Source organism: Prinia subflava, chromosome 23 (genome assembly GCF_021018805.1).
Source record: "Prinia subflava isolate CZ2003 ecotype Zambia chromosome 23, Cam_Psub_1.2, whole genome shotgun sequence".
NCBI classification, from domain to species: Eukaryota; Metazoa; Chordata; class Aves; order Passeriformes; family Cisticolidae; genus Prinia; species Prinia subflava.
In genome coordinates this window covers 505,262-532,865 of record NC_086269.1, presented here as the reverse complement: position 1 = coordinate 532,865, position 27,604 = coordinate 505,262, and the positions used below count along the sequence as shown (strand labels likewise).

At 49.0% G+C, this 27,604-nt stretch overlaps 1 protein-coding gene across 5 annotated transcripts in view; it reads right to left on the bottom strand.

The window, feature by feature from the left end:
• KCND3 (potassium voltage-gated channel subfamily D member 3) overlaps positions 1 to 27,604 on the bottom strand; it is a 104,953-nt gene that overhangs the window by 25,377 nt on the left and 51,972 nt on the right. For all 5 annotated transcript variants that reach the window (XM_063418313.1, XM_063418309.1, XM_063418312.1 and 2 more), the window contains exon 3: positions 892 to 1,054. In XM_063418313.1, the coding sequence (XP_063274383.1) occupies positions 892 to 1,054 (163 nt within the window). The remainder of the gene's footprint in view (positions 1 to 891; positions 1,055 to 27,604) is intronic.

Sequence of the window (27,604 nt, the reverse complement as noted above, 5' to 3'; positions counted from 1 at the left end):
CAAGGAGCGAAGCAGCCAGAAGGATAAACAGCTCCTGGGGGTGATTTAAGGGGTTTTGTGCACACTGCTGTATATTTGTTTCAGGAAAGGTGAGTAATAACAGCCCTGTTTCTCCTGATGTCAAAAATACAGCAGTAGAGTGTGTGCAGGAATGAGGACTTCAGGTGGTGCATATTTGATGGGAGCACACTTCTGCTTCCAAGGTAGGATGTATAAATTATCCTGCTCGGACTTTGGGTTCAACAAGTGTTGAAATTTTGTGGAATCATATGAGTTTATTTTCCTCATGCTAGAAATGTGGTTAGATAAGTTATTATCTGGTAGTAATTTTATGACACATAACAGGAAAATTTTGTACAAGAATCCATCCAGTTGCGTGTGAGGTTTCCACATTACCCTGGTGTGAAATGTGGCTCGGAGTTGAACGCCATCAGAACATTAAAACACGTGGTGGGGGGGTTCTGCAGCTGAGATTTGTCAGCAGTGGTTTTGTAGACCACAAGTCCTGGAGAAAAGCCAAGCAGGAATATCTGTGGCACATTTTGCTCTGTTTTGGGGCGTGTGTTTTGTGTGGGGGCACTGGCAGCTCAGTCCCTGCCTGTGTTCTGGGTTGCCATCAGTGTCTGCTGCAGGATGTGTGTTTGGGCACTTCCCTGGTGCCGCCTGTGCTGTATTGGGGGCTGAGGGGGGTTTGTGTGTTCTGTGTCCCTTTTCCAGAGCCTTGGGGGCACTGGCAGGTTTTGGCCACGGTGTGGGATTGTGTGGGGATGGTTCTGAGGGGATTTCTGAGCGTGCAGGGGCTGAGCACAGCGTGTGAGGGCGGCAGGCTCATGGAGCAGGGTCCCTGTGCCCCGGGAGCCCCGAGGGGACGGGCAGGGCAGGGTCACTCACCTTCTGTGCCCGGCGCTTGTCTGCCCGCTGGTTCTGGTGGTAGATGCGGCTGAAGTTGGAGACGATGACGGGCACGGGCAGGGCGATGACCAGCACCCCGCTCAGGGAGCAGATGGAGCCAAAGATCTTCCCAGCGATGGTCTTGGGCACCATGTCACCATAACTGCAGGGCACAAACACAGAGGGAGGCCCCTCCTTCAATGCAGGAGCCTTGCCAGGTGCCCCGGGCAGCGTGGCGCTGGCACTCAGAGCTCCGGGCACAGCTCGTGGTGCTGCCACCAGGGCACGGCCACCCTGCCCTGCCTGGGAGCTGAGAAACCAAGGAAAGGCACCTTGGTGGCAGAACAGAGGTGCTGCTTCAGGCAGCTGGGGGTGTTTAAATTCACATCCTCACTCCCTCTGCACCCCCTCTCCATGCAGATGAGCTCCAGCAAACTTAAAACTCGGCGTCTGCTGAGGAGCAGGTTAATATATTCTCATTCCCTGGTATCCAGGTGCAAATGAGGACTGATTTACACTTCCATCTCAAGCCCCAGCAGTTTCCCTGCCATCTGCACAGTCAGAAATTTGGGGGTTGTTCAAAGTCTGCATTCAGTAAAAGGTGAATTCTCAGGGATATGAGACCAGCTGAAAAATATTCATACAAAGCTCTGCATTGAGTTGGACCCAACAATCTCCTGCTGTAATTTGTGTTGCATAAAGAGCACTGGAGCTGCTGGAGCAAGTGCAGAGGAGGCCACGGAGATGCTCTGAGGGCTGGAGCCCCTCTGCTCTGGAGAAAACCTGAAAACTTAAAATAGAAATCTCGAGAAGCCCCTGGTTGCTATCAGATGGATTTCTGTGGTTATCTTTGAGATGTTCAGCTGCTTGGTGCAGCAGATGTTGAAAAGAGAGATGATGTTTTTACAACTGAGGCTTTATTTTTACATTTGGTGTCAGTCTATGACCAACAAAGAGCTTTGAGGGGAATAGAGTTGAGCTAAGAAAAATTTACATCCAAGAGGAAAACCAAACATTTCAAAACACCTTTTTTATCAGCTGAACTTCCTGTCCCCATGCAGGAACTTGTTGGTGTGAGGGGCTGAATAAGAGCAGGACTCCTTGCGTGTTGAACACTTCAGGCACCATTAGCCAAGGCTTATTTATCCCAAGCAGAATCCTTCTCCTGCCTTCACCCACATGAAAACCCCTCAGAATACCTCAAATCAATAGCTTGCTCTTCATGTCTATTAACTTTTTAGCTGCTGCTTTATGCAAAGATCATTTCAAAGCTCTTGCTAAGTGACAAGTTCTTCTACCTCATTTAACACTGGTCTAAAAAAAATCTCACTTCTTCCTGCTGGCCCTTAACACAATAAGGCTGAAGATTAATCATGTGCCTCAAACATGATCTCAGTGACCTGGAGCATGGAGAAAAAGCCCTTCTGTGCATTTGTGGAGAGTATAATAATAAGTGTCTGGCTCACAGTCTGTCTCAGGGAGTTTTGTTCTTACATGCAGACTGAGAGTTACCTCATTACTTGGGGCTTCAGAGAAGGTGCTTTAAAACACCACCAGGAAAGATGAAACCCTTGGAGCTGGAAGGATTTTGTGGGGAGGTGGAGACTTCATTTGCCACGCTGCTGTGAGATGCTGCAGTGAGGAACTCTGCAGTGGCTGGGGGAGTGCAGGAGCTGCTGGCCGAGGGACAGGACCTGGCAGTGGTGACACTGACTCTGTGCCACTGCAGCTCTCTGGGGAGGATCCTCCTGGATTCCTCCCTCTGGGGAGCTGCTGCCTTGGACATCAGGCACTTGGGGACACCTCTGGCCTCACCGGGCTAGCCTGTGATGTGGAACTGTCAGCCCTGAGGCTTGGGAATACCCCAGCTTTGTTTACCAGAGGCACAGCCAGCCAGAGCTCGATGTCCATCCCCTTGCAGTGACTGAGAGGCCTCCCTTTGACTTTGACAGGGCTTGGGAGGAGCCTCTGAAGCTGCAATTGTTCTGCTGCTCTATTGGCATCCACAGCTCCTGCAATATTAATTGTTGGAGAGACTATTTCTGTCCTGATGCTACCACAAGGTACTAATGGCACCGTGGCATATTTATATCAGGTACAGTGCCAAATAAACTCAGCCATTGGATTTCAGTTAGTACTAATTAGGCATTTCAAACCCAAAACTTCTTTTCCCCAGACTGGAATGAGAGAACTCAACTTTCCCATTAATTTGTTTAGTAAAAGGCAACTTGTCATCTAAAAAACTTCTCCAGAAAGTGCATTTTAAGCAATTCATCAATAATCTCATTAGAGCAGCGAGAAGATAGAGGAGCTGGGTAATGATTAACATTCAGAGGGTCTAAGGGGGTGCTTGAGCTGCACGAACACAACAGGAGGCTCTGAGTTTCACAGGATTTAATGTGACCTGCAGTAAATCATTGCAACTTGCTGTACCTCGGCTCCCCACTGAGGAAGTGGCAATTAATTCCTTGCTCTTTGCCTGGCTGGGGGGTGCAGGGTCCTGCAGGGCAGGAGCTGTCCCGTGGCCTGAGTGTCCCCTGCAGTGCTGAGCAGGGGACTCTGCAAATGCAGATTCTCAGTGGAGGGACCTGGGGTGCCTCAGCCTCCTTCCCCTGCCCTGAGGCCAGGGCAGCCTGCAGGGAAACGCAGTCCTGGCTGTTCTGCCAGGAATCCACTGGGATTGCAACAGATTGAGCCCATTTTCAGGGCTGAATTCAGTGGAAGGTTCATCTGGTGGAAGCTGTCCCTGCCAGGGGGGGTTCCAGAGCCTCCCCACTGGTGTATCCCTGTTTTCATAGGCACAGCTTTGCTTTGTCCCCTCAGTTCCATTTCCTACCAAGGGAACACCCTGAACCCGAGACTGATTCACGGTACACACAACATAAACTTCAAGTGAATCCCTAAACAGGCAAACCAGGGGGAAAAAAATCAGAAAATGACTTTTAAGTGGTCACTCTTTAGACTGGAAAACACTGCATGCAGAACTTCAAGGGGTTTTAAATTTTTTTTTTTAATTTCTCGTGTGACTCTTGTGTTCTTTGGGTAGAAAAGGGGTCGTATGTCACTCACCCTAATTAGCAGCTATTAGTCTTGACAACATAATGTGCTGTTGTTTTTCTCCCTGCCAGCAGAGAAGTGTTATCAAATCGAGGTCACTGCTCCTGGGCCCTGGTTTTAGCCACAGAGGTGTCTGGGCACTGCTCAGGTCCCCAGCTGGAGACAGCAATAAATAAGGTGCCCAAGAGCTCATCAAATGACTCACTCTAAAAACAGCCCCTGGCAGAGTCTGTGACCATCCTGCAGCACCCACAGCCCTGGGAACAGCAGCTGTGGAAAAACAGCTGGGAGATCTTCCACAGGGACATCAGGAGGTGACAGCTCTGTGGTGACAGTGACACAGCCTTGCAGGGGATGCTCCTTTCCTGCAGCCTTTTTGTTGTGCCAGCTTTTCACCCTGGGTAGGGCACAGAGCTGGGGAGGGGCTGCTGGTTATGAATTGCCATTAGCATGGAGCTGTTGACTCCATGGGTTTCTTTAGGCCCTGGAAGGGGCTCTGAGCTCTCCCTGGAGCCCTCTCTCCTCCAGGTGAGCACTCCCAGCTCTCCCACGGGGTGTGATCAGTCTCAGTGGCCTCCTCTGGGCTCATTCCAGCAGCTCTGGGGTCTCCCAGGACCTTCCTTGTCACCAGCAGAGCTGTCCCTGGGCAGAGCATCAGCTCCAAGGGGGTGCCCCGGGCCCTGGGAGAGCCCCCAAAGAGCCCAGGTGTCCCTGGGGGTCTGGGGGAGGTCCCAGGGCCAGCACGGGGACCGTGGTGCTTTCATGTCACGGTCAGGCTGTGCTTTTCCTTGTCAGTGTTGAAGTGGTCAGGGGACATTGGCTGCCCAGTGGTGCAAATCCGTGTGGTTTTCACACCCAGGGAAAGCTGAAAAATCTCCCGGAGCTGGGAACAGAAACAATGCTCTCCCTGATTCAGTATTTCTGCCTCACGCAGCATTTACAGCTCTTGGGGAGCTGCTTTATCTCTCTGACCTTTTGCCCGGCACAGCAGAGGCAAAAGAAGATTTTGCTCCAGCCTGTAAGCGTCTGCCTTTAGGACAATAGGGACAGAATAATATCATTATGTACTGTACAATGGACCGTGATTTTGAAAGCCTTTTGCCTGAAAGAGCTGGAATAAAGCATGGAATTAGCATGTAGCTTTCCAGGTGCAAGAGATCCTTTTTTATACCCCACGCAATTCACTCGGCAATGTTGTGGTTCACACAAAGGAGAGGAAAATGGCTAAAATTCAGCTCGAAGGCTCCAGTGGCATTGCCAGACTGTGAATATTGCACGTGACAGCTCCTGTCCCTCTGTTTCAGAGGTGCAAGTCCAAGGTAATCTTGCTAATGTTGCTCTGAAACCCCAGTGAAATAATGATTGTGTCACTTCCAATGATCCAACGGAAACAAAAGCAAGCATTGCTCATTCCTCTCTGGGTTCTGCACATGATGAAAGAGCAGGGAATTAACAGCTGTGCCAAGGGGGCTGGGGTACTGGGATGTTTGGTTCAGGGTTTAATTCATCATTCCTCATCCACCCTGCTGGAATGAGCCCCCCAAACTCACCTGTGCTGCTCTGCCATCAACCCAGGCAATGCTTTGGCCTTTTAGAAGCCATTTATTCCAACCCCTGCAGTGAGCAAGGGTTTTTCAGCTGCCTCAGGTTGCTCAGAGCCCCATCCTCTCAACCTCGAATGTCTCCAGGGGTGTCCAGTTGTGTTTTGTGGAATCCCAGGAGCACAGACTGGTTGGCGCTGGGGCCCTGGGGGCTCCCGGTGCCTCCTGCCAGGCTGAGCTGTAAACAGAGCCACGATGGCTTTGAAGCAAGAGAATCTGCAAACAGGCTGTCAAATGACAGCCTTGAACAGCAAATCAGCCGTGGCCGGGAAGTACAGAGCCTATTTCATGCTAGGATTCTTTTACATTAAATATCCTTATTTTCTGCCTTGTTTGGAGCTGGGCAGTTCCCCAGCTGGGTATTCAACTGCGAGATCTGGCATGGTTTCACTCTACTGTTTTCTTTTTTCCTGGCATAATTCATTTGGTAATGTTTTCATGGATGCTCTAGAAATTCTGCTGCAATTCCACCCCTCAGCCAAGCTGAGAGGGATAAGGGCTGGAGATGATATCAGCTCCAGCAGCAGCAGCAGCAGCTTATCTTCAGCACTTGGATTCACTTTGATTTTTAGTAAAGCTGTGGTCAGCAGTTGCTTAGTAGGGATTTTCCAGGTGAAGTTGCCTTTTTGATATTGTTCTGGTTTATAAATTCATATTTTTTACTGAGTTTTGTGTGATAAAAGGACAGAGATGTATTCAAAATTGTCCTCCTCTGAGGAGAGGCACATTCTGTTGCTTCTGCAATGGTGAGAATTAGGAAGAGAGGAGAGTGGTTCCCTGATGGATTTCCCAGGAGAGCCTGTACCAACCCTCACCAAAGCCAAATCGAGGGATAAGGTGAACCTGCAGGCTGCCCATTCCTCCAGCTGTACAGAAAAGGTGACCTGAGAGCAACTGGTGGCAGGAATATTCCTTACAACAAGGGCAGGCCCTGCCCAAGGAAACAGGAATGTTTGTGTGGACTCAGGAATAAACTAAGTAGGTTATTTAATACGCAAAGGGTGGAGAATGCTTAATATGTTAACACACTGGTTCCATTTATTCCTCCTGGCTTGGATCAACTTCTCAGCCTGTAGGCAGTTAAAACAGATGGTCTGAATTTGGGTAACATTCAGACCTTGAGTTGAAGCTAAAAATGGAATTTCATTGGCAAGAAAAGTAGGTCAGAAAGCTAAAGCCCCTAGTCCTAAAATGATGAAAGGCTTCTAATCAAGTGTTCCCTATTACCATTCATTAAACAGAGCAGGGGAGGAAATATCATTAGAGACCTTTGCAAAAGGGATTACAATGGGAGTGTGAGGCTCCTGCTCCCTGCAAGGACCTGTGCCCTGCAGAGCTGTGGTGGTGGGAGAGGGTGGCACTGACTGCCAAGGTCCTGCAAAGGGCTGCAGCCACGGCAGGATGGGAATGGTTTTCTTCATGGGGACAGAACAACTTTATCTCGTGCCTCAGTCACAGGAGGGCTGAGAGGAGCCTCCCTGGCAATCCTCAGTTAATGCCCCCCTAATCCCCCTCTCCTCGCTGCCCCTGCCATCCCTGACTCAGGTTCTGGGATTTCGGCTCCTCTGCGTTCTGGGCCTCGCACAGAGCTGAGACTTTGTCAGGGCTTTCTTGGCTCCCCATCCTCGCCCAGCCTGTGCCAGCTGCTGCAGCCTCTCTTTGCTGGAGCTGGCAGGAATTACTCAAAGCAGATGGGGAGCCTGTCCCCGTTCTCCCAGTGCTCCCAGTGCAGCTCAGGGTTTCAGCTCTCGCCCACAGCCTGGCCCTGGCTCCGGGGCAGCCCTGGGGGTGCAGGGCAGGCACACCCCGGGCTCTGCCTGCGGCAGGGCTGGGCAGGGCTGGGACGAGGCACGGGGGCTGATCTTTGGGTTAATTTAGGTTTTACCCCAGGTCAGTGAGGGGCTCATCTTTGTGTTAATTTAGGTTTTACCCCAGGTCAGTGAGGGGCTGATCTTTGGGTTAATTTAGGTTTTACCCCAGGTCAGTGAGGGGCTGATCTTTGGGTTAATTTATGTTTTACCCCAGGTCAGTGAGGGGCTGATTTTTGGGGTTATTTATGTTTTACCCCAGGTCAGTGAGGGGCTGGTCTGGGGTTTATTTCTCTGTTTTACCCCAGGGCAGGCTGCAGGGCCAGCTCTGGGGTCACAAGCACAGGCAGGGCCCTTTCCCACCCCGGCCATCCTGGGGTCCCAGGGAGCAGCAGCTCAGCTTTCCTTCAGCTGGAATTTCTCCTTGGGACCCAAAGGAACACTTCCAACCTCCCTGCTTTCCACAGCCCCCAAGCATCAAGAACATGCTTGGAACATGAGGGAACAGTCCTGAGTGTTATTGTCCATCTGATTCCGGCATCTGGCATGAGAGCAACTGAGTGCTGCTCAGTAATGCCCACTTTTTCAAAAGTATTTGTTTTAATGGAAAATAAAATGTCCCAGATTAAGGCATTATTTATTTCTGGCTGCACACACTAAAGGCCTTTTAAATTACTTCATTCATTATTAATTCAAGAAGAATCCTCATATTACTCAGAGTGAAAACCTTACACAATTACCTGCTCAGAGAATCCGTTTTTATTTGCATCCTAACTCTCTGTAAAAGGAATCTTTTTGGAGAACATACAGGCTGGAGAGGGCAAGCAGTGCATTGAGCAATTAGACTTTTCTCCTAATAGCAGGGCTGAAGGCTCCCTGCCCTGTCTTAAATCCTTAACTGTGGTGTCAGCTTAAAGGAAATGCTGGCTTTTGGCTTTCATTTTATTCTCATCTTTTTCTTTTCTGTCTTTTTAAGCAGCTTGAGTGTCCATGCTGAGCCATGTCACATTCCAAATGATCCACATACTGTGCATTTTAATGAGTTGCTAACACTGATTATACAAAAAGCAATCTCAGAAATATTTACTGAGTCAAAAAAAACCCAAAAAACCTATGGGGAACTAATTAGCTTTTTAGGAATTGGCTTTTTGAAAGCTTTGGACTCTGGGAAAGTTGAACTTGGAATCAGTTTCAAAGAAGTTGAAGGAGTGACTGGAAGAGAAGGGAGTGAGTTGTAATGGGGTATTTGTAACAGAATTCCACATCCCAGTTGTCTCTGTACAGGACAAGAGATGCACTGGAAGCTGAAATATAGAATAGATAATATATAGAGAGACAAGAAATGCAATCATTATGCAGAGAAAAGCCACATAATGCCTGCATCTTTTGTCAAGTTTCTGCAGCTTTTCTGAGGGTTTATCAGAGAGGGACAAAACCTTTTTCCCTCTGTCCCTGCCCAGGTCCCTCCACCAGGATTTCTCTGAATACTGATATTGGAAACTCACTGCATTCCAGTGTCAAGAAAATTGCGGTTAGTTTGGGACAGAGCTGATTAAAGTTTCCCTTTCCCAAGATGTGAAATGCAATCCAAGGTCTTCATATTCCCTGAATATTTACTTCTGTCCCTTCCAAGGGAAAGTGGTCCCAATAATGTGACATTTGTCATCAGATGGTAACAGATAAAAGGAATTGAGAATTTACTTGGCTCAGGCCTGCATTGCAAATAAAAGCCATATTCCAGTGATAGGAAGGGTTGCAGGAGCATCCAAATGCTCGTGCTGCAGTTAAGCTCTGCAGAAACTTTGAGTACAGACTGGAAATGTAAGGGACAAATCCCATTAATAATGGGCCAAATGTCAATCCAGAAATTCAAACACGGGACTGGTCCTTGTGGGCTGGCTCTGTGTGTCCAGGATATTACTGAGATCACGCAGATTTGGAAGGAGTTGGCTTCGTTGCCCTTCAGTAAAATCCCAAATAATATTGCAAATGTTGCCAAGGGGGGCTGGGGAAGCAGCTCGGGGTTCTGGATCTCCCTTTCAGAGCTCCATGAGGGCTGGGCAGGGAGAGTTTGTGTGCACAGGGGCTGAGCCTTTCCTCTGGGCAAAGCACAACCGGGGGAAGCGAGGAGTGGTCCTGTTGTACTTCAAGGATTTCATGGAATCATGGAATGGTTGGGTGGAAAGGGACCTTAAATCCCACCCAGTGCCACCCCTGCCATGGCAGGGACACCTCCCACTGTCCCAGGCTGCTCCAGCCCCAGTGTCCAGCCTGGCCTTGGGCACTGCCAGGGATCCAGGGGCAGCCACAGCTGCTCTGGGCACCTGTGCCAGGGCCTGCCCACCCTGCCAGGGAACAATTCCTGCCCCAAATCCCATCCATCCCTGCCCTCTGACAGTGGAAGCCATTCCCTGTGTCCTGGCACTCCATCCCTTGTAAAAATCCCCTCTCCACGTGTGCTGGAGGCTCCCTTGGGCACATCCTCTGGGACTGTGTCCTTCCAGCCCTGCCGGGGCTCTGCTCCACCGCAGCCCCGTGAGCAGAATCACAACGGGCAGGGCTCCACTCTCAGAGCTAATTGAGCTCCTAAGAGGGATCACCGAAGCACTGGTGCGGGCCTAATGCTATTTGCATCTTTACACACCTATTTAATTTTGCAAATCTGGCCACGGATACTCTGTGGGTTCCCCGCCAGGGCCGGGCTGCAGCAGAGGCTGAACACGAGACCCCAGGAAAGGCTGGAGGGGGCAGCCAGGGCGTGTCAGCCCCTGAGATCCCAGCCAGGCTGAGCCCTCTGCAATGCAGGAGCCTGCTGGCGTGGGCAGGCTTTGTTCTACCTCGGGAGGAACTTAATGACTCCTCCTTAATGGTCTTATTTAAATAAATATTAATGCCTCCTCTCAGAGCAGGTGCAGCCCTGCTGCACCAGGGCTGGGTTGTGTTGCAGAGCCATCATCCCATCCCTCCCAATCCCATTCCCATCTGCTCCTGGGGTGGAAGGAGCACGTGTGGCTGGTTGGCCCCAGGCTTTATTAAAAGCCAGGTAACCTCAGCATTCCTTCCTCATAGTTCTGCTCCTTCTGCTTTCTTTTCTATGAATAAAATTTGAACTTTTGGAAGCCTTGAAATCAATTTCCCTCCTCATTTCATGTATAGCAGAATACAAAAATAAATAATAAATCCCTGAAAAATCCAGGTGCCCTCTGCGCTGGACAGCAGAGGTTGTCACAGAAGACAGTGAAAACAAATAGCTGTTTCTTCTGCTCTCCACTCTTTCATCTTTTATCTCTTTTATCTCCTTTATTAAAAAAAGGTGAGCTTTAAACACCACTCTGCCATAGGAAGTTTATTCTAATAAGTGTGTGGCAGCCAAATCAGAGAATCCTTTTGTTCAGGTGGAAGCCAAACGCTCTGAGTGATCCCACAATTTTATCCTGTTTCCTCTGAGAGCAGCAGGGAGCACGAGCAGAGCCTTTGCTTGCTTGGGGTTCAGTGCCAGGAAAAGGGGACTGGGTTCCCTAGATTTTAGAACATTTTCTCCTTTTGTTCTTCTGAGCAGGTTCAATAACACACAGATAATTTTTCTGAGTAAGAAATAAAATTCACCTACATGCTGCCAGATCAACGCCTCCAGGGAAGTGTTCTGAGTCTAGAGCTGGTTGAATATTTTATTCTACTTCAGAGTTTTTTCAAAGATGGACTAAAGGACTGTCCTCACACGTGTCAGTTTTGCTTGAAATCTTATGGATTTTTGTTAGGAAACAAAACAATTGAAACCACAAACTTTTTAAGTGAAAGTAACAAAAGCCAATCAAAAACGGAGGCTGGTTTGTGAACAGTTCCATTTCCTTTGTCTGTATTTGATTAAAACCTCCTCAGATTTAACAGGATTTTTCTTTCAAACAGAAAGAAAGTCAAGATGAAAAATAGCCCTGCCTGAAAGTCCCTGTTATTTTCTTCTTCGTTGGAGTATTTTATCATTCTCAGCAAAAATTAGGCGGAGTTGTTGAAGTTAGCCAGTGATGGATAGTGTCACCTTAAATGTTACCAGTCAGGAGTTGTTTTCTGCTCTCTCCCTCCTGCAGTTTGGCAGAGTGTGACATTGCCTGTGGTGCAGGGGAGCAGCAGCAGCCCTGGGCAGCCCCCGGGGCAAACCCAGCTCAGAGCAAACCCAGCTTAGTGCAAACCCAGCCCAGAGCAAACCCAGCTCAGAGCAAACCCAGCTTAGTGCAAACCCAGCTTAGTGCAAACCCAGCTTAGTGCAAACCCAGCCCAGGGCAAACCCAGCCCAGGGCAAACCCAGCCCAGGGCAAACCCAGCTCAGAGCAAACCCAGCCCAGAGCAAACCCAGCCCAGAGCAAACCCAGCCCAGAGCAAACCCAGCTTAGAGCAAACCCAGCCCAGGGCAAACCCAGCTCAGTGCAAACCCAGCCCAGGGCAAACCCAGCCCAGGGCAAACCCAGCCCAGGGCAAACCCAGCCCGGAGCGGTCCCTGTGGGCTCAGGGAGCCCTGCAGGGACAGTGGGCACTGCTGCCAGCCCGGCCTCTCCGGGGCTGAGTGACCCTGAGCTGGCCCAGCCTGGGGCTCCCTTGGCTCATCCATCCCTCAGTGCAGAGCTGCTGTCCCCAGTGTCACAGGGGCTGCTGTCCCCGTGTGTTCCCTGTGTGTTCCCCGCGTGTTCCCTGCGTGTTCCCTGCGTGTTCCCTGCGTGTTCCCTGCGTGTTCCCTGCGTGTTCCCTGCGTGTTCCCCGTGTGCTCCTGCTCACTGCAGGCTTTCTCAGCATGCCCCAAGTTCCTCTCCTCGGGGTAATGCTCCCAAAGTTGGTGTTGAACTTTTGGCTTCACCACTGAGTTTCTCCCAGATGGGAAAGCAGGCAGCCTGTGCTGGAAATTAACTTGCTAATAAAAATAATTAGTACACGAAGGGACAATCACCAAAATCAAACCCTGCTTTGTTTCTCTAAATGTGTGTGAGGATTGCATGAATAGGAGCAGATTATAAGAATAAATCACTTGAGATCTGCATCTCGGGACAGAGCTGGATGATGCTGCTTGTCTCTCTAGACACCTCAGGCCCTTTCCTTTGTGTATTTTGCCTTCGAGCAGACAGATTTTTATGCACATTCATAAGTATTCCATAAGAAAACTAATCTCTCAGTTGTCTGGTTTGTTTTCTGGTACCATGACTACACAGTGAAATTATCATTTTGCAGCTTCCACTAGTAAATCTTTTGTCTAGTCCTAAATCCCTTGCCTGGCCCTTCCCATCACAGCTTGTACAGTTGGGAAATTCACAGCTTCCCCGTCAGCAGGTTTTATTTTCTAATTCCCTTCCTGTCCTAGAAGATTTTTCATCATTACTTGCACAATCTGAGATTTAAACCATCATGTGTTACTTCATTCCCATGTCTGCTGTGAAGAATTTCCCTTTCCCTCCTCAGCCTTTATTTTCTCCCAGCTCTCCCAGGAGGAAGCTGAGCATTCCTGAGCTGTCCTTTCCTTCCTGTTGCTGTTTATGCAGCTCGGGGAGCTTTTCCCTGCAGATCCAACACTGGGGATGCTGAGCCTGCCTCGATGCCTCCATAAAACACTTGCCTGTGAATTCATTCTCTGGCAATTACTGATTCCCCATCCTCCCTGCAGGTACCAACCACCACAGATACCTTTATTGGAATTTATCTATGGCAGTGATGTGCAGCAGCCTCATTTCCCAAGGTGATTTTGGAATAAACAAGCCAACAAAACCCAAGTCAAAGCACAACATAAAACCCCTAGAACAAAGAGGCAGGAGCCCAGGTCTGCAGCAGGCTTCTTTCCTCTCGCCTGTGCTGTGGAGAAAGGCGGGGGGCAGGGTCCAGGGGCCTGGCAGTGTGTCCTGCAGGAGCTGTCCCCTGTCCCCACCTGCACCTGGCAGGGATTTCTGTTGTGGCCCAGGGGCTCCTGTCCCTCTCCCTGCAGGTCTGTGACAGCTCTGAGACCCCCCCAGACTGACACAAGCCACAGACAGTCCCTGCCAGGCTGGCCAGGGAATCAGGGCAGGGAGAGCTCAGTGCCAGGGATCTGTGGGATGTTTGGGGGTTTATTACAGGTCCTGAACGGAGCCACGGTATCGTTGGGGTTGGAAGGATCTGCAGGATCCCCCAGCCCAGCACCACCCTTCAGCACTAACCCCTGACCCCCAGGGCCACATCAAGCCCTGCTAAACCCTTCCAGGGATGGTGACCCCACCCCTGCCCCGGGCAGCCGGGCCAGGGCGTGACCACCCTTTCCATGAAGGGATTTTAACCCATATCCAGCCTGAACCTCCCCTGGCAAAACCTGAGCCTGTTTCCTCTTGTCCTGTGGCTTCTTACCTGGGAGAAGAGACTAATGTGAATAAATGGGAAACAGACCCGATTCTCACTCTCCCTGGTTTAGGAAAATCAGGGGCTGAGCTTTAAGCTGCTGGATTCAGCACACGGATTTCCTCCGATTTCGGCACATTTTGTGCCTTTTGTATCCCGGGGCAGTTAAGCCCCTGCAAGTCTAAACTCTCTTTTATCCAGTGCTAGATCAAAAATGCCTTCTAAAAATATCTCACATTTGAGCAGTTCTTAGGGGAATCACCTTTTCCTCATTTTGAGGAAGACAGGCAAGAGAGCAGAGGACATCCTTCCCAAATCTGCTGAAGTTCAGGACAGAACCCCAGAATCCAGAATGGTTTGGGCTGGAAGGGGCCTTAAAAGTCATCCCATACGAGTGGCTTGGATCAGATGTTTGTGCAGCTACAGCTGTTTGTTCCTAAAAGGTTGGATTTGGATTTTGAGGTCTTTTCCAACCTTTATGATCCCCTGTGCTTGGTCCTGGCTGCTGCAGGAACCCGGGCAGTGCATCCTGACTGCCACTGCTGCTCTGCTGGGAGGGAAGTTTTCTTGCTGCTTTTATTTTTAAAATGAAATAATTTCCTGTTAAAACGAATGGGTGGCTTTAGGTTTACTAGAACCAGAGTTTTCTAAGTAAAATGAGCCTCATTCCCATCATAGTGCTTAACAATTTTATCTCATGTAGTAACTCTGTCCCCTGAAAAGAGAGGTAAAATTTACCCCTTACTCCCCTGCCCGTCAGTGAGAGTGGCAGCTTTGATGCTGTGTCAGGAAAATGAGGGTAAAACCCGGGATGACTCCACAGAGCTCACACACCTCCAGCACTGCTGGCATTTATGAGTATGAGCTGCGGAGGTTTGGTGATTTTAATTTTATTTGTTTAGCATAATCGTTGTGCTTTGAACAGGAAAACAGTCTGATCCTCGTCTTTTCTCTGTCCTGTCTAAATCTCATCTGTAATACCAGAAGAGCCAAAGTTCCTTGCCTTGCTGGTGGAACAGACTGCTTAAGCACTAAGCCCTGGTAATCCAGTTTGTTTTCCTACCAGTAACTGTAACATGAAGCTATGCACAGCTTGTGCTTGATGTAAGCACGGAGATCATGACAGTGCTCCCAAATCCTTTTATTTTAAGATTTATTTAGTTGATAAACTTGACATGTTTGTCCTTCATTTGTCATTTCTAGCAGGGGATTTAGCCCAAAGGCAGCTTCCCCTTCCTTCCCCTTTCCCTCTGCCTGGAGATTCATTGGCACAGGAGCCCTGGGGGTATCACCTGCAGGTGGGAAAGTGAGAGGCTCTGAGGGATGGGGCTTGTGGCTCTCCATGTGACCTTGAGCAGCTCTTTTCTCCTCCTGTCTCACCTAAAAGTGAGGAGCAGTCCTTTCCTCCCTGATCCCCAGTGTTTCCTCCTGCTCTTTGTCTCTGGGACTCTGCTCTTTGCACTGGCAGTGTCCAGCCACTATTTCCATAATCGTTATTTACACTTAGATTAAGTGTTCATATTATTCACAACATGGCATTCATAATATCAAAATGCCATTTTATACAACATTTAAGATCAGAATTTCCTATTGGAAATCAATGAGAACATCTTCCTAAAAAACCAGTGACCTGAATGTCCCTTCTTATATAAGAAGTGTCTATATTTATCAGTGCTGATATCAGCTGCTGTGGTTACCTGGCTGTTCATGGCTCGCACAGAACCCTGAGATGTGTTTCTCACACAAGCAGTCCCTGTCAGGAGAGGGTGACTTTTAGTCTGCACCAAGATTTCAGTTAATTCCTGTTTAGATTTGAAGCAGAAGGCTGCAGATGAAAGGCTCCAGCCCCATGCCAGAATGACTTGGCAGCCCCTGGCCAGGACACTCTGGCAGACAGGAGGGGCTGCTCCTCCCCAGTCCCACTCAAGGTGACAGCAATTCCCTGCTCAGAACACTTCCCCTCTCAGCAGAGCTGGGTCAGGGACAGAGCCTCGATTCTATTCCCAGTCCTGCTGGAAATGACACCTCCCTGTACCCTGACAAATTTAGAGTCAGAGCAAGGATGTCAAGTGATCAATGCCACTGGAAGCAAGGCCCCTCTCCTGGCCCTGCAATAAATCTGTGTACACTGCACAGGACACCCAACATTGGCACTCTCAAACCGCAGAGGGACTGGGGCTCTGCTTGCTGAGCTTAACGCTTTGTGTTTATCTGCATGTTTTTATCCATATATATGGATATATCTATATATCTATAGATCTATCTCCTGTATCTGATTTAGTCTGGGGTGTAATCCGTAAAACATTGCAGGGTAACCTCATCACCTGTAAGCATGCTATTGGGAAAATGTGCAGCACCAGCAGGAATTCAGATTAAAGATGTTAAAAAAATGTGTATCTTTTCATCAGTGCTTTCTTCCTCATTAAACACGGAGTTTGCTCATAAGCATTTGCCAAATAAAAAGGGAGAAATAGGTAAAAGCAAATACTCTGCAATTAAGTTCCCTTGAATTTCCCCAGCAGGTTCACCTTAGCTTAATTTAATATCCCCTCATTCCTCCCAAGCCATCTGTTTGGCTGGGATGCAAAGCAGGGAGTGTGCAGGGTGGGTTTATCCCGCAGCCCTGGGCTGGGGCAGCTCTGGCAGCTCAGGTGAGAGCCCCTCACAGCCTGCAGGAGCTGCAGGGGCTGCAGGAGCTGCAGGAGCTGCAGGAGCTGCAGGAGCTGCAGGGGCTGCAGGAGCTGCAGGGGCTGCAGGAGCTGCAGGAACTGCAGGAACTGCCCCTGAGCCCCGGGGATGGAGCTGCAGCCAGGGCTGGCCCAGGAGCTCTGCCAGGAGCTCGGGAGCAGCTGCTGGAGCCCCAGAGAGACCAAACCCAGCCCAGTCTGGACTGGCCTGTGCCCACAGCCCCTGCACAGCTCCCTGGAGCCTCCCTTTGGAACAAGGGTGGGCTGGGAGCCAGGGGCAGCTCAGGCTCACCTGAGCCAGCTCCATGGAAGGGCAGGGCTGGGGGATGTTAGACCAAGCTCAAATCTCTCTGACACTTGTGGGTTTGTGGGTTTTTGTTTTTTTTTTTTCGCATGCCAGTGTAAATTCTCTGCTTCTGGACTTGCTGATATTTCAACATTAGGTGTGGCTTAACAAAGATCAGGTTTTTTATCAAGGTAAAATATCAACAAAATTCATTCCCTAGAGGCTGCTTTGATGTTTCACTCCTGCAGTTTACACCAGGGCAGAAGAAGTTGTTTGGGGAGTTCTTTAATATTCATAATGTGTCAGTTCACTGCTGTTTCAGATGCAGAGTCCTGTAAAGTCTTCTGGGCAAGTAAATGGACTAGTCTGACTTTCAGTGATTTTTCACACATAACAAACTCCGTAGATAAGTAAGGGCTGGCCTTCAGCTGGGCAATTTTCAAAGTGCATTTATATTCATGAGTGTCCTGGCAGTCACTATTTCACACCACAGCACGGTGTTCAGATTTACAAAAAGGGCTCAGGTTCTTGGCCTTGGTGTTGCTGTAATTCATATTTCTGTGCTGGTGCTGAGGGTGGATTGGGGTGCTGAGGGTGGATTGGGGTGCTGAGGGTGGATTGGGGTGCTGAGGGTGGATTGGGGTGCTGAGGGTGGATTGCTGGGTGCTGGGTGCTGCTGAGGATGGATTGCTGGGTGCTGAGGATGCATTGCTGGGTGCTGGGTGGTGCTGAGGGTGGATTGGGGTGCTGAGGATGGATTGCTGGGTGCTGAGGGTGGATTGGGGTGCTGAGGGTGGATTGCTGGGTGCTGAGGATGCATTGCTGGGTGCTGAGGATGCATTGCTGGGTGCTGGGTGCTGTTCCTGCCTGCTGCAGTTTTATCGGTTCTGTCCCTGTGGCTTTGCAGCCCTGGGGCCAGGGGTGTGAGGATCCCTCCTGGGCAGGAGTGCAGCGTGTGCAGGACAATCCCCAGAACCTTCCTGAGCTGTCAAATCTGCTCCTTTGGGAATGTGCAGGGCAGCACACACAAAACCCCGGGCTGAGCACTTTCCACAGCGCTGTTTGGGATCTTTGGCTTGAAAAAACTCGGTGCTTGTGTCACTTTATGTAAATCAGGCTCCGTCTGTCACTGCCTGTTGTACGCTAAGGGGCTGGAAAAGGCTTTTTTAGAAATGCACGAGGCTATTTCTGCTGAAACAACCACCATACACATTTCATGACAATATTTCTTTCCATAATCGTGGCACAATTAGCCACGGATAGAAATCAGAGGCTGATTCTTACAGGTGTCCTAGAGATATAATGGAAAGTTGGTATTTTAGAGGCAGAAGCCTTGTTCAGTTCTGCAGAATTAGGATATTGAGTCGGGACAGGAGTGTCAGGAGGTGCCAACACCCTGGTGAAGGTGGCACAGCCCCAGCAGAGGGGTTGGCATCACCGTGGTGCTGCTTCCCAGGGAGGGATGGCACCTTCTCCCGAAGGACAGCCCCTCAGGGAAGGGGCTCAGGGTGCAAAGATCCTGCAGAGAACCCTCTGGGCTGTGAACCAGGGCTTTAAAATCCTGGCACAGGAGCCATTTTCCTACTTCACTCTGGTTTTCAAATTGTTATTAATAAAACATAACACTGTCTATGTCTTGATGCAGAGAGACCTCAGTCCTAGTACAAACCCTCCCATTTATTATTTATACAAGCATTTAACAGCTCTGACATATTTCAACAGTAACACCAGGCAGTTGTTTGCAAACCAGAATTAGTAACAAAAATATGAGATACTCCAGAAGGGTTTTTTTACATGGATGTGATTGCATGAGAATCATCCCTGGGTCACAGGAGGAATGAAGGAGAATGTGTTGTTTTCTGAGATTTTCAACAGTTTCACCTCCTACCTTCTATCTCCAAGTTAGAAGAGCCACTCAAGTCAGGGGGTACTTCATATACCTGTGTGTGTGTATATAAATATATACACATATATATGTGGCTGTTAATTTAATTTATATATGCAGCAGGGGTTGGTTAAGAAGTGAAGGGATTAATTGTGCTGCCTTATTAGAATCCCAGGAAAGCTGATTGCCTTTCCCTGCCTGCTCTCCCTTCCTGATGGATGGATGGATGCTCCCGTGGATGTTGAGGATTCTGCCTCTCCCACAGAGGATTACTCAGGCTGCTGCTGCAGGTTCTGAGAGGTTTAACAGCAGCTTTCCAAAGGCAGGGAATAACCGCTGGAGTGGCAAAGACTCCTCTGAGAAGTGTCCCTGAGCAAAGCTGTGGGTGAACCAGAAAATCTGACGGGGAAGGTCACGGCTCCCAGGATTGCTGCTCAAAGGCAGAGAGGGAGCAAAGAGCTCCAGGCAATCAGATCCAGGGAGGTTTCACTTACACCTCTGTGCCCTTGGAAACAACGACAAATTTCGTGTAATAAGTAAAAATAAACAGCAGGACCCCAAGTCCTAAGAATAAAGGGAGGAAGCTCTATCAAACATTTAGAGAAAAACCCATTGATCCTGCACTACTGAAGTAGAGGGAATTTTACGGTTGACTTTGAGGGAAGCAAAAACAAGTCTTTGAACTGGATTACTTCTTATTTTCATAGCACTGTAGAAAATATCTCCAGCTCATATGAAAACAAGTCAGTTTTATCTCCACTCCCAGGGCACTGAAGCTTGGAGAGTGAGAGCCTTTGGAAAATCAAGCAGGAAATGGGTGACAGAGTTGGGAACCAGACCTAAATTTCTCCAGCTTCAGCCCAGTGAAAGGACTCTATAGAAACAAAGTGACTTTTTCTTGAGTTCTCCAAACGTGAGAACTCACATGATGAGCCTGAGCCTCCTTTTCCAACTTCTTTCTGGTGGCGTAGGTTAAACACTCAGAATTAGGTTACAAAGGACTCGAGAGCTGAAGAACAAATATTCCTCTGGTGACTTCTTGGTGGCCTAGTTCTGGGGCAGCAAAGTCAGAGGAGACAGAACATTTCCAATCACACTAAACAAACGCTGGAGGCACTTTCAGGAGAGGTCCAGGGAGATATGCAAAGTGGAAAGATACCTCTGGTTCTTCAGGAGCTGCTGGCTCTGGGCTGGGATCAGCAGATTGCACCTGAACCACCCTGCAGGCCTCTTCTCCATCCCCTGCCCCTCTGAAACGTGGAACTGCCGCTGACCATGGCTTAATCCAGTCCTTTCCATTCATTTTGTCTGGATGAATATTTAACTAGGAATTGCATTTAATTCTCAATTGAATGAAAAGGGAAGAGCCCTTCAGCTGTTAAATGCTGTCTCTGGTCACCAGGACCACATTCCAAGGGTTTCAAAGGTGCAGAGGCTGCCTGCCCTTGGAATGCCCTTCCTCAGTGACTCACAGCACAGCAGCCTGCTCTGCAGAGGGGTGACAGAGGATGCATGCTCTTGTATTTAAAGGTTTTATGGGACATGAAATAATTTTGCTGGTTAAAAGCTAAACTTTATAGTGTTTCTATTTTTAATTAAATATTAATTGCAGAAGATGGCTCTGGAATTGACTGTTCAGATCATTTAATCCATATAGATGACCTTTACGTTGAATTTATTCTCTCATGCTTACACTGCCCTTCAACCCCATCTGGGCACTGACCTCATCTGCCAGGCTCTCCCACTCTTAATTAGAAAGATGCCGAGCTCATGCTCCTCTTTAATGTTTATTAATGTTCCTCTGCTGAAGATCCTGCAGGAGCTGGTGATTGCTGCTATAAACCTTCCCTGGCAGTTCTTTGTGTACAAACAGCCGAGTTATTCCTACACAGCCTTTGAGACTCAGGTGCACTTCAAAGGGGCCAGGAGAGGGGAACAGTTTCTGCTGAAGTTGAAAAGCAAACCCACTTCCTATGCTCCTTTAATGGAACTTAAACTTTCCTTGAAAAATCTTTTATTTTTTCTTTTTTCCTCTCCAAACCATCTTAATTCCGTTCTTTTGATGCTGATAAGCAGCTTTGTGCAGTATGAAATTTCCTACCATGGTTCTGAGTTGCCTGAGAATTCAGGTATAAAAACGAACTACTGCCCAGCAAGGAAATGCATGTCCATGTGCTGAGAGCTCTGAAAGGATTAGGTTCATTTGCAAAACTCTGTTTGCTACTGTGAGATGTGACTCTGCTTCTCCTGCCAGTGCACAGGTACTAGCGCTAGGGTGGTTAAAGACTGAAAAGTTAATTAAAATGGCAACTTAAGGAGAGCAACAACAAGCGCAAACCAGTCTGCTGTGTTTGCTCATGTGTGGAACACCTGGGAGGGGACCTGCACCAAAGGGGAGGTTTCGCTTGCACTTCAGATTCCTTGGGTTCCTTTGGCACAGCAGGCTCCTGGATTCTGCTGCTCTGCTGCTGCTGTGCATTGAATCACGTGAGAACAAAGAGGAAATAAAAAACATCCACTTCAAAGCCCTCAACAGCTGCTTCAGAGGCCCGAGGGGCTGTGGCAGGAGCCAGAAACTGCTGGAGGGGGAGAGGGCTCCAGGAGAGGCTCCCTGACAGGGCTCCAGGAGAGGCTCCAGGAGAGGCTCCAGGAGAGGCTCCCTGACAGGGCTCCAGGACAGAGCTCCAGGAGAGGCTCCCTGACAGGGCTCCAGGACAGAGCTCCAGGAGAGGCTCCAGGAGAGGCTCCAGGAGAGGCTCCAGGACAGGGCTCCAGGACAGAGCTCCAGGAGAGGCTCCAGGAGAGGCTCCAGGAGAGGCTCCAGGAGAGGGCTCCAGGAGAGGCTCCAGGACAGAGCTCCAGGACAGAGCTCCAGGAGAGGCTCCAGGAGAGGCTCCAGGACAGAGCTCCAGGACAGAGCTCCAGGAGAGGCTCCAGGACAGGGCTCCAGGACAGGGCTCCAGGACAGGGCTCCAGGAGAGGCTCCAGGACAGAGCTCCAGGACAGAGCTCCAGGAGAGGCTCCAGGACAGAGCTCCAGGAGAGGCTCCAGGACAGGGCTCCAGGAGAGGCTCCTCTGGCAGAGCTGGGCTTGGCTGAGCGCCCCTGCCCAGGACCCAGCACTGGGCTGGTTTGGATGCCCCCAGCACATCCTTTGCCACACCACTGGGCCAGAGAGCAGCACTCCTGTGCCCAAACATCCTGGGGCTTCTGATGCTGCTGTGTCTGATGTCATTGCACAGAGCAGAGGATGGAATGCAAAACAAGAGAAAAAAATTAAAATTATTCTTTCAAAATCTGCTTTTGCCCTCTGGGGTGACAGTAACCACCTTCTGTGCTGTTTAGGATAACTGAGGCCTATCAGGGTGTTGCTTCAGTCTGGGGATTTGACACATGGATCAAGTCCCTTAAGCCTGCTCCTGAGGATTTGGAGATTTTTGTAAAGCTCAAATGCACAAAGCAGCCTCTGAGCTGTGGCTGTTGGATGGATCAATGCAACTGCATTTAACTTCTCAAGCAAAATCTGCCATGTTCCTTCTCTTGCATCCTCTCCTGGAGTTTCCATTTAATGTTTAATTATACTGTTGCTGTGCTCACTGTTGTTTCCCAACAACAGCCCCCTTAAAGCAGGCAAAAAATCCCAAAGAAGAAAAAGCCATGAGCTCTTTAAGCACATTTCCTAGATATCTCCCTTTCTCTGCCCTCCAATTATAGCAAGGCTATTATCATTCAAATCTAGACATAAACCAGCCCAGTTCTTCAGCTGGGAAGTGGGAAATGTCTGTGCTAAGCAGCACAGAAGGGCTGTGGCAGCAGCCCCGGCTGCTGGCCCTGCCCTTGCTCACTGGAAATCTTCACTCCCTACCTGCAGCTCTGACCCAGCTCTGCACAATGGTATCGATCACTTTATGAATGGAGAAGAAAAGTAAATTTGATTATTTCTCAGCCATGCGTGGCTGTCTATAATTGCACAGATTTGCACTTTAATTAGTCAGATCGCTTCCTCGGTGCAGGGCTGGACAAGACAAGAATATTCACATAAAAAGCTAAATGTCCTCTCCTTATCAAGCCAAACCCACCTCTGGGCCTTTGTATTTGTCTCCTAAAGATTGTAATTAGGTCCTGGATCTAAACATTGCCGTTAGGTCACACTTAATTTGTGTATTTTTGTTCTGCATTCACTCTGTTCTTGCACCACGGTGTATTTTTGGGTGTTTTTCTGCAAGTTGGTTTTGTACAGCAGGAAAAGAAATCCTGGCAGTGAAAGTAGACTGAAATCCATATGTGCAGTTTGCACCTTTACTCAGCTCCTACACCTGTAATGATTTTTGCAGGCAGATGAATTTTGAACACAGGTGCTTCAGAAACAGATACTCCAGACCAAGGCATGGTTACACAAATCGAATTTTAAAATTACATTTCCGATGCCTAAAGAAAAAGATTGCAGGGAGCTAAAAAAAGCCCTGAATCTGATAGTGAATATGAATACACCAGCAAGTCACACTTCAATAAACTTCAGAGCTGGAGAAGCAGTCCCTGCAAGAAATGCTCAGCAGGCTCTGCTTTAACCTCTGTCTGCAGGGCTGGGCTCTGCCTGCACGTGGCAGCCCCCAGAGTCCTCGTCCCACTCCCTTTGCATTCCTGGCTGGAGAATTTTCCTTCTGCAAAGCAATGCTGGGCTGCTTGACTGAGTACTTCCAACCACCTAAATCTTGGGGCAATTATTTTAATAAATATGAACTGTGGGACTCCTGCCTGGATCAGTAATAGGAATGTGATCTATAATACAGATGGAAGCCGTGCAGCTGCACTGTGTTAATTAAGTATACACCAAACATATGGCAATACACCTCCAGACCAACAGGCACAGAGCTCTCTTGGATGCAATTAGCTCTTGTGCATGCATAAAGAATCAGCCCTGAACTCCAAAAATGCACAAGTCCTGACCTCTGATGGAATTACTGGTGCTAAACTACTGCACTTCTGTGGCAGAAGTGGTTTCCTCATCACTAAAATGCTGCTGATGTTGGGGTGTTCAAAGGAAAGAAAAATCCCTTATTTTCTTCTGTTTCTGATCTCCTTTGGTGCACAGTTCCTACATTAGAGCTTTGTCTCTGAGGAACCAGAGGAGTGGCTCAGGGAAAGAAATGCAGCCCCGGAGGGAATGATCTCCCATTACTGTGCAGTTTGTGCAGTTATTTCTGCAGGTTTGAAATGGATGAAGAATTTCTGTGCAGTGTTACTGCCTGGTGCACACACGCCCATTCCCGGGGTGCGTTTGCACCAAGGTGCACAAGGGCCACCACAACAAAATTTTGTCCCAATCAGTAAAAAATGAAGCAAATAACAACAGTAGGGCCCATAATATTCCATCACTGACTGTCATTTGTGCGAGAGCAGTGCTGGTGCCCAGCGATCCCAGAGCACCCTCACAGGTGAGGAGGAGCTGCCTCTGTGGCTGTGACAAACCCCTCTGACTCTGCGGGCTCCTGGATTTCACCCAGACAAAGCCACGGCACAAGGGAAACACAACAGGAGGAGCAAGGAGCAGCTCCAGGACAGCTGGAACCTGTTTCCCACAGATTTTTATTTTTTCCTGATTCCCAAGGAAATCCTGCCAGGCTGTTCCTGGGTGTGCAGCAGCCACAGGCAGAGCTCCCTCCTCTTGCTCACAACTATTCAAAAGGCTTCAGATAAAATGGTTTTTTGCTTCATATGCTTGAAGAGAGGGGGAACTTCACTCTTGATTGTAAATCGGTGGGGGTTGTAATTTATTATTTGAACTCCTCTCCAGCAGTTCCTGCTGCAGCTGGCTGCGCATTTTGCCCCCAAGAAGGGGGACTGTGAGGACAGCGAAGTGATGTGAGCGCAGCCCGTGTGAGCCCTGCTCGCCGAGATACAGAACGGGACTCAGATGAACTCCGTGAGATAAACCCGCGTTCAGCCCTGCCTTGTTTCTCCTCCAGTAGAGATGGATATCATCTCTCAGGGCAGGCACTTAACACTGGCTGTTCTTATTCCCAGCCTGATGCAGCAGCCTATAATTAGTTTTCACACCTTGGCTATGTTTAACTCCCCTCTGTCTCATCTGTTAATCTGCTAACGAGCGGCAAATGTGTTTTCGAGTAGGCTCCAAATGGGAGGCCAAGACCTCATAGTTCACCTTCTGAGGGAGCTGCTCGGAGGGCACAGGTCTTAGATAATTTTCAAATATCTTGTATTCATGTAGTTTTTACAGCCTGAACAAAAATGAGATTGTATATCTTAATATTAATGCAGAAAGTTGTGAATGGACTAAAAGCTAATAGCATAAAATAATCTTTAATTTCCTTTTGGTGCAGGGAAATGATTTAATATGAGTAAAGGTACCAGGCTGACAGCCTGGAAGCACCTTCCCTGAGTTGAGCAAACCGCGCAATTTCTGTTCTCTCAATGTTGTGGCAGTTTGGGGAAGCTGTTCCAGAAGAGCCCTTTCCTGGGTATTTGTGGGGATGGATCTCCTTCCAGCAGAATTCAGATCAGTTACACAGGTTCAGGACACGGGAGACTGAACACGACATTGGATTTTAATCCCTCCTCAGTGACTTGGGGGTGAGCTGAACTTCTCCCTCCTCTGGCCACTCCCTCCAGGGCAGGAGCTGCGCTGGGAATCTCCTTCCCTCTCTAAATCTCCCAGACAAGAAGTCCTGAGACCAGTGAGCCTCCAAACTGCTTTTCCTTCACCCAACAACCTCAGACTGGAAGCAATGCAAAGTACTTGGTTCGGTAGCACATAAAAATACTGTGGTCCTGTTCAATGCAGGAACTGAGCATCCACCAATTCATAAATGTGCATAAAAAAAATTAAAACATCTTTAAACAACTCTTGTAGGTCTGTGCTGGAGTCCAGGCAGGTGCCTGGGTGAATTTCTGGAAGAATTTCTTCCTGGAAAGAGTGGTCAGGCATTGGAACTGCCGGGGGAGGAGTGGAGTCCCACCCCCGGAGGTGCCCTGGATGTGGCACTGAGTGCTCTGGGTGGGGACAAGGCCGGGATGGGTCACAGGTTGGACTCGATGGTCCTGGAGGGATTTTCCAACCCGGTGATCCCGGGATTCTGTACAGTGAGAGTGTTTTTATATTGCACTGCCTGGATCTGGTCAAACCAGCCACTGCCAGCATATTTATCTCACTCATAAATTTTGACTTCATAGGTCAGATCTCTTTTGTCTGGACATAAATGAAGAACAGCTCCTTTATAATTTTTTTCCCCTACATTTGTGCTGACTGTTACAGCAGTCATTGCCTGTGTGTTGCTGTGTCTGGAATATCAAATTTGGAGCTGATCTGCAGCCAGAGCAGGGGGGTGACCTCTGTCATGTTCATCTCCCCACGACTGCCATTCACAGGCTCACACAGCCTGCTCATCCCAACCAGAAACTGTTCCTGTGCGTCAGCCTGACTTTTATTCATTTGTTCCTTTATTTATCTATCCATCATTCCCTCCAATTGTTTGCATAAGAATGGAGATTAAAACTTCTGCAATAATAGCTGGAGCTGAAATTGGATTCTAAGCCTGCGGGGCCCTGTGCTGATTGGAGCTGTCAGGGGCTGCTGCAGAGAGCTCCCCTCGTCAGGGGCCACGTCCTGCCCCGGCCCCGGCCCTGCTGCCCCCACACATCAGGGGGGATTGTTCTTCCATTTCCATCTTCTGCAGCTGGAAGATGGAAATTTCGCCCAAGTCGATAAATTGAAGCCGCCTGTGCCATTTGTCCTAAGTCTCTTTTCCAAAGAGCTGCCACTGATTATCGACCTTTTTTATTTTCCATTGTTAATCCTCCTCCTTCCTTCAGTGGTCTGTTCATTTACTAATCCCAGCTGTCGTGTGCGTAGATCTGGAGAGATGGAAATCTAATCTCAATGCGGTTTTCATTCTCTGTCTAATGTACTTAGAGAGATTCGCAGGATTGAAGCTTTTTTTAGGGGGTTGGTAGTGAAGCAGATGCCCAAATGACCACTGCTACCTGGCCTGGGGAAGTGAATCCAGACATCCATGGATTTGGCTTGGCTTTATTCAAATGCAGGCTGGTTTTTATAGTTATAAATTGCACTCTTATCCTTCCTGATAATTTCACTGAGACACAAGTGGTCTGTTAAGAGGTTTGGAGCCTTTCCCAGCCAACGAGCTTCTTTAAATAGGAGAGATGGGCTGAGCCAGGGCCGGAGCTCCTCCAGGAGCAGAGCAGGACCTCGTGCCTCAGGTTGCACCAGGGGAAGTTTAGATTGGGAATTAAGGGAAATTTCCTCACAGAAGGGGTTGCCAAGCATTGGAACACTCTGCTCTGGGCAGGGGTGGGGTCACCATCCCTGGAAGTGTCCAAAAAACGTGTGGATGTGGCACTTGAGGACACGGTTTAGGGGTGAGCATGGTGCTGCTGCTGGGCTGATGGTTGGACTGGGGGACCTCAAAGGCCTCTCCCAACCTAAACAATTCCAGATTCTCTGGCTCCCAACAGCAGGACCCACAGCTGGAGAGATGCAGCATCTCCTGAGGCACTGCCTGGCAGAGCTGGAGAAGCTGCACAGGCACGTCCCTGAGCAGAGGCTTGGAGAGGTGGGGAGGATTGACAAGTTTAACGTCACAGGCGTGTTCCCAAACGAATCTGTTGTGATAGGTATTAGTCATAAGGATAAACTGCAGGGAGATTTGCATTTTATTCTCTTTATCCTCCTTCAATCCTGAACAGCCCCTTCTGCCCACCCTAATTTGGAATATTTTGGGGGATTTGCTGCATTTTTTAGTAATTAAAGGTCCTGGAGAACAGTGAGTTCCTTTGAAGGGAATGGTGTGTGTGCATGCCCAGGCCAGGTGTGCACAGCTCCTTGTGCTTGCACACTCAGAATCATGGACTCATTAAGGCTGGAAAAGCCCTGTAAAACCAGGAACTCCACCCTTTACCCCAGCACTGCCCTGGTCACCACCAAATCCTGTCCCCAAGCACCACACCCAGACATGGTGCTGGGGATTCCTCAGGAATCAGGCTGGTCCCTGCTTTGTGCTCATTCCC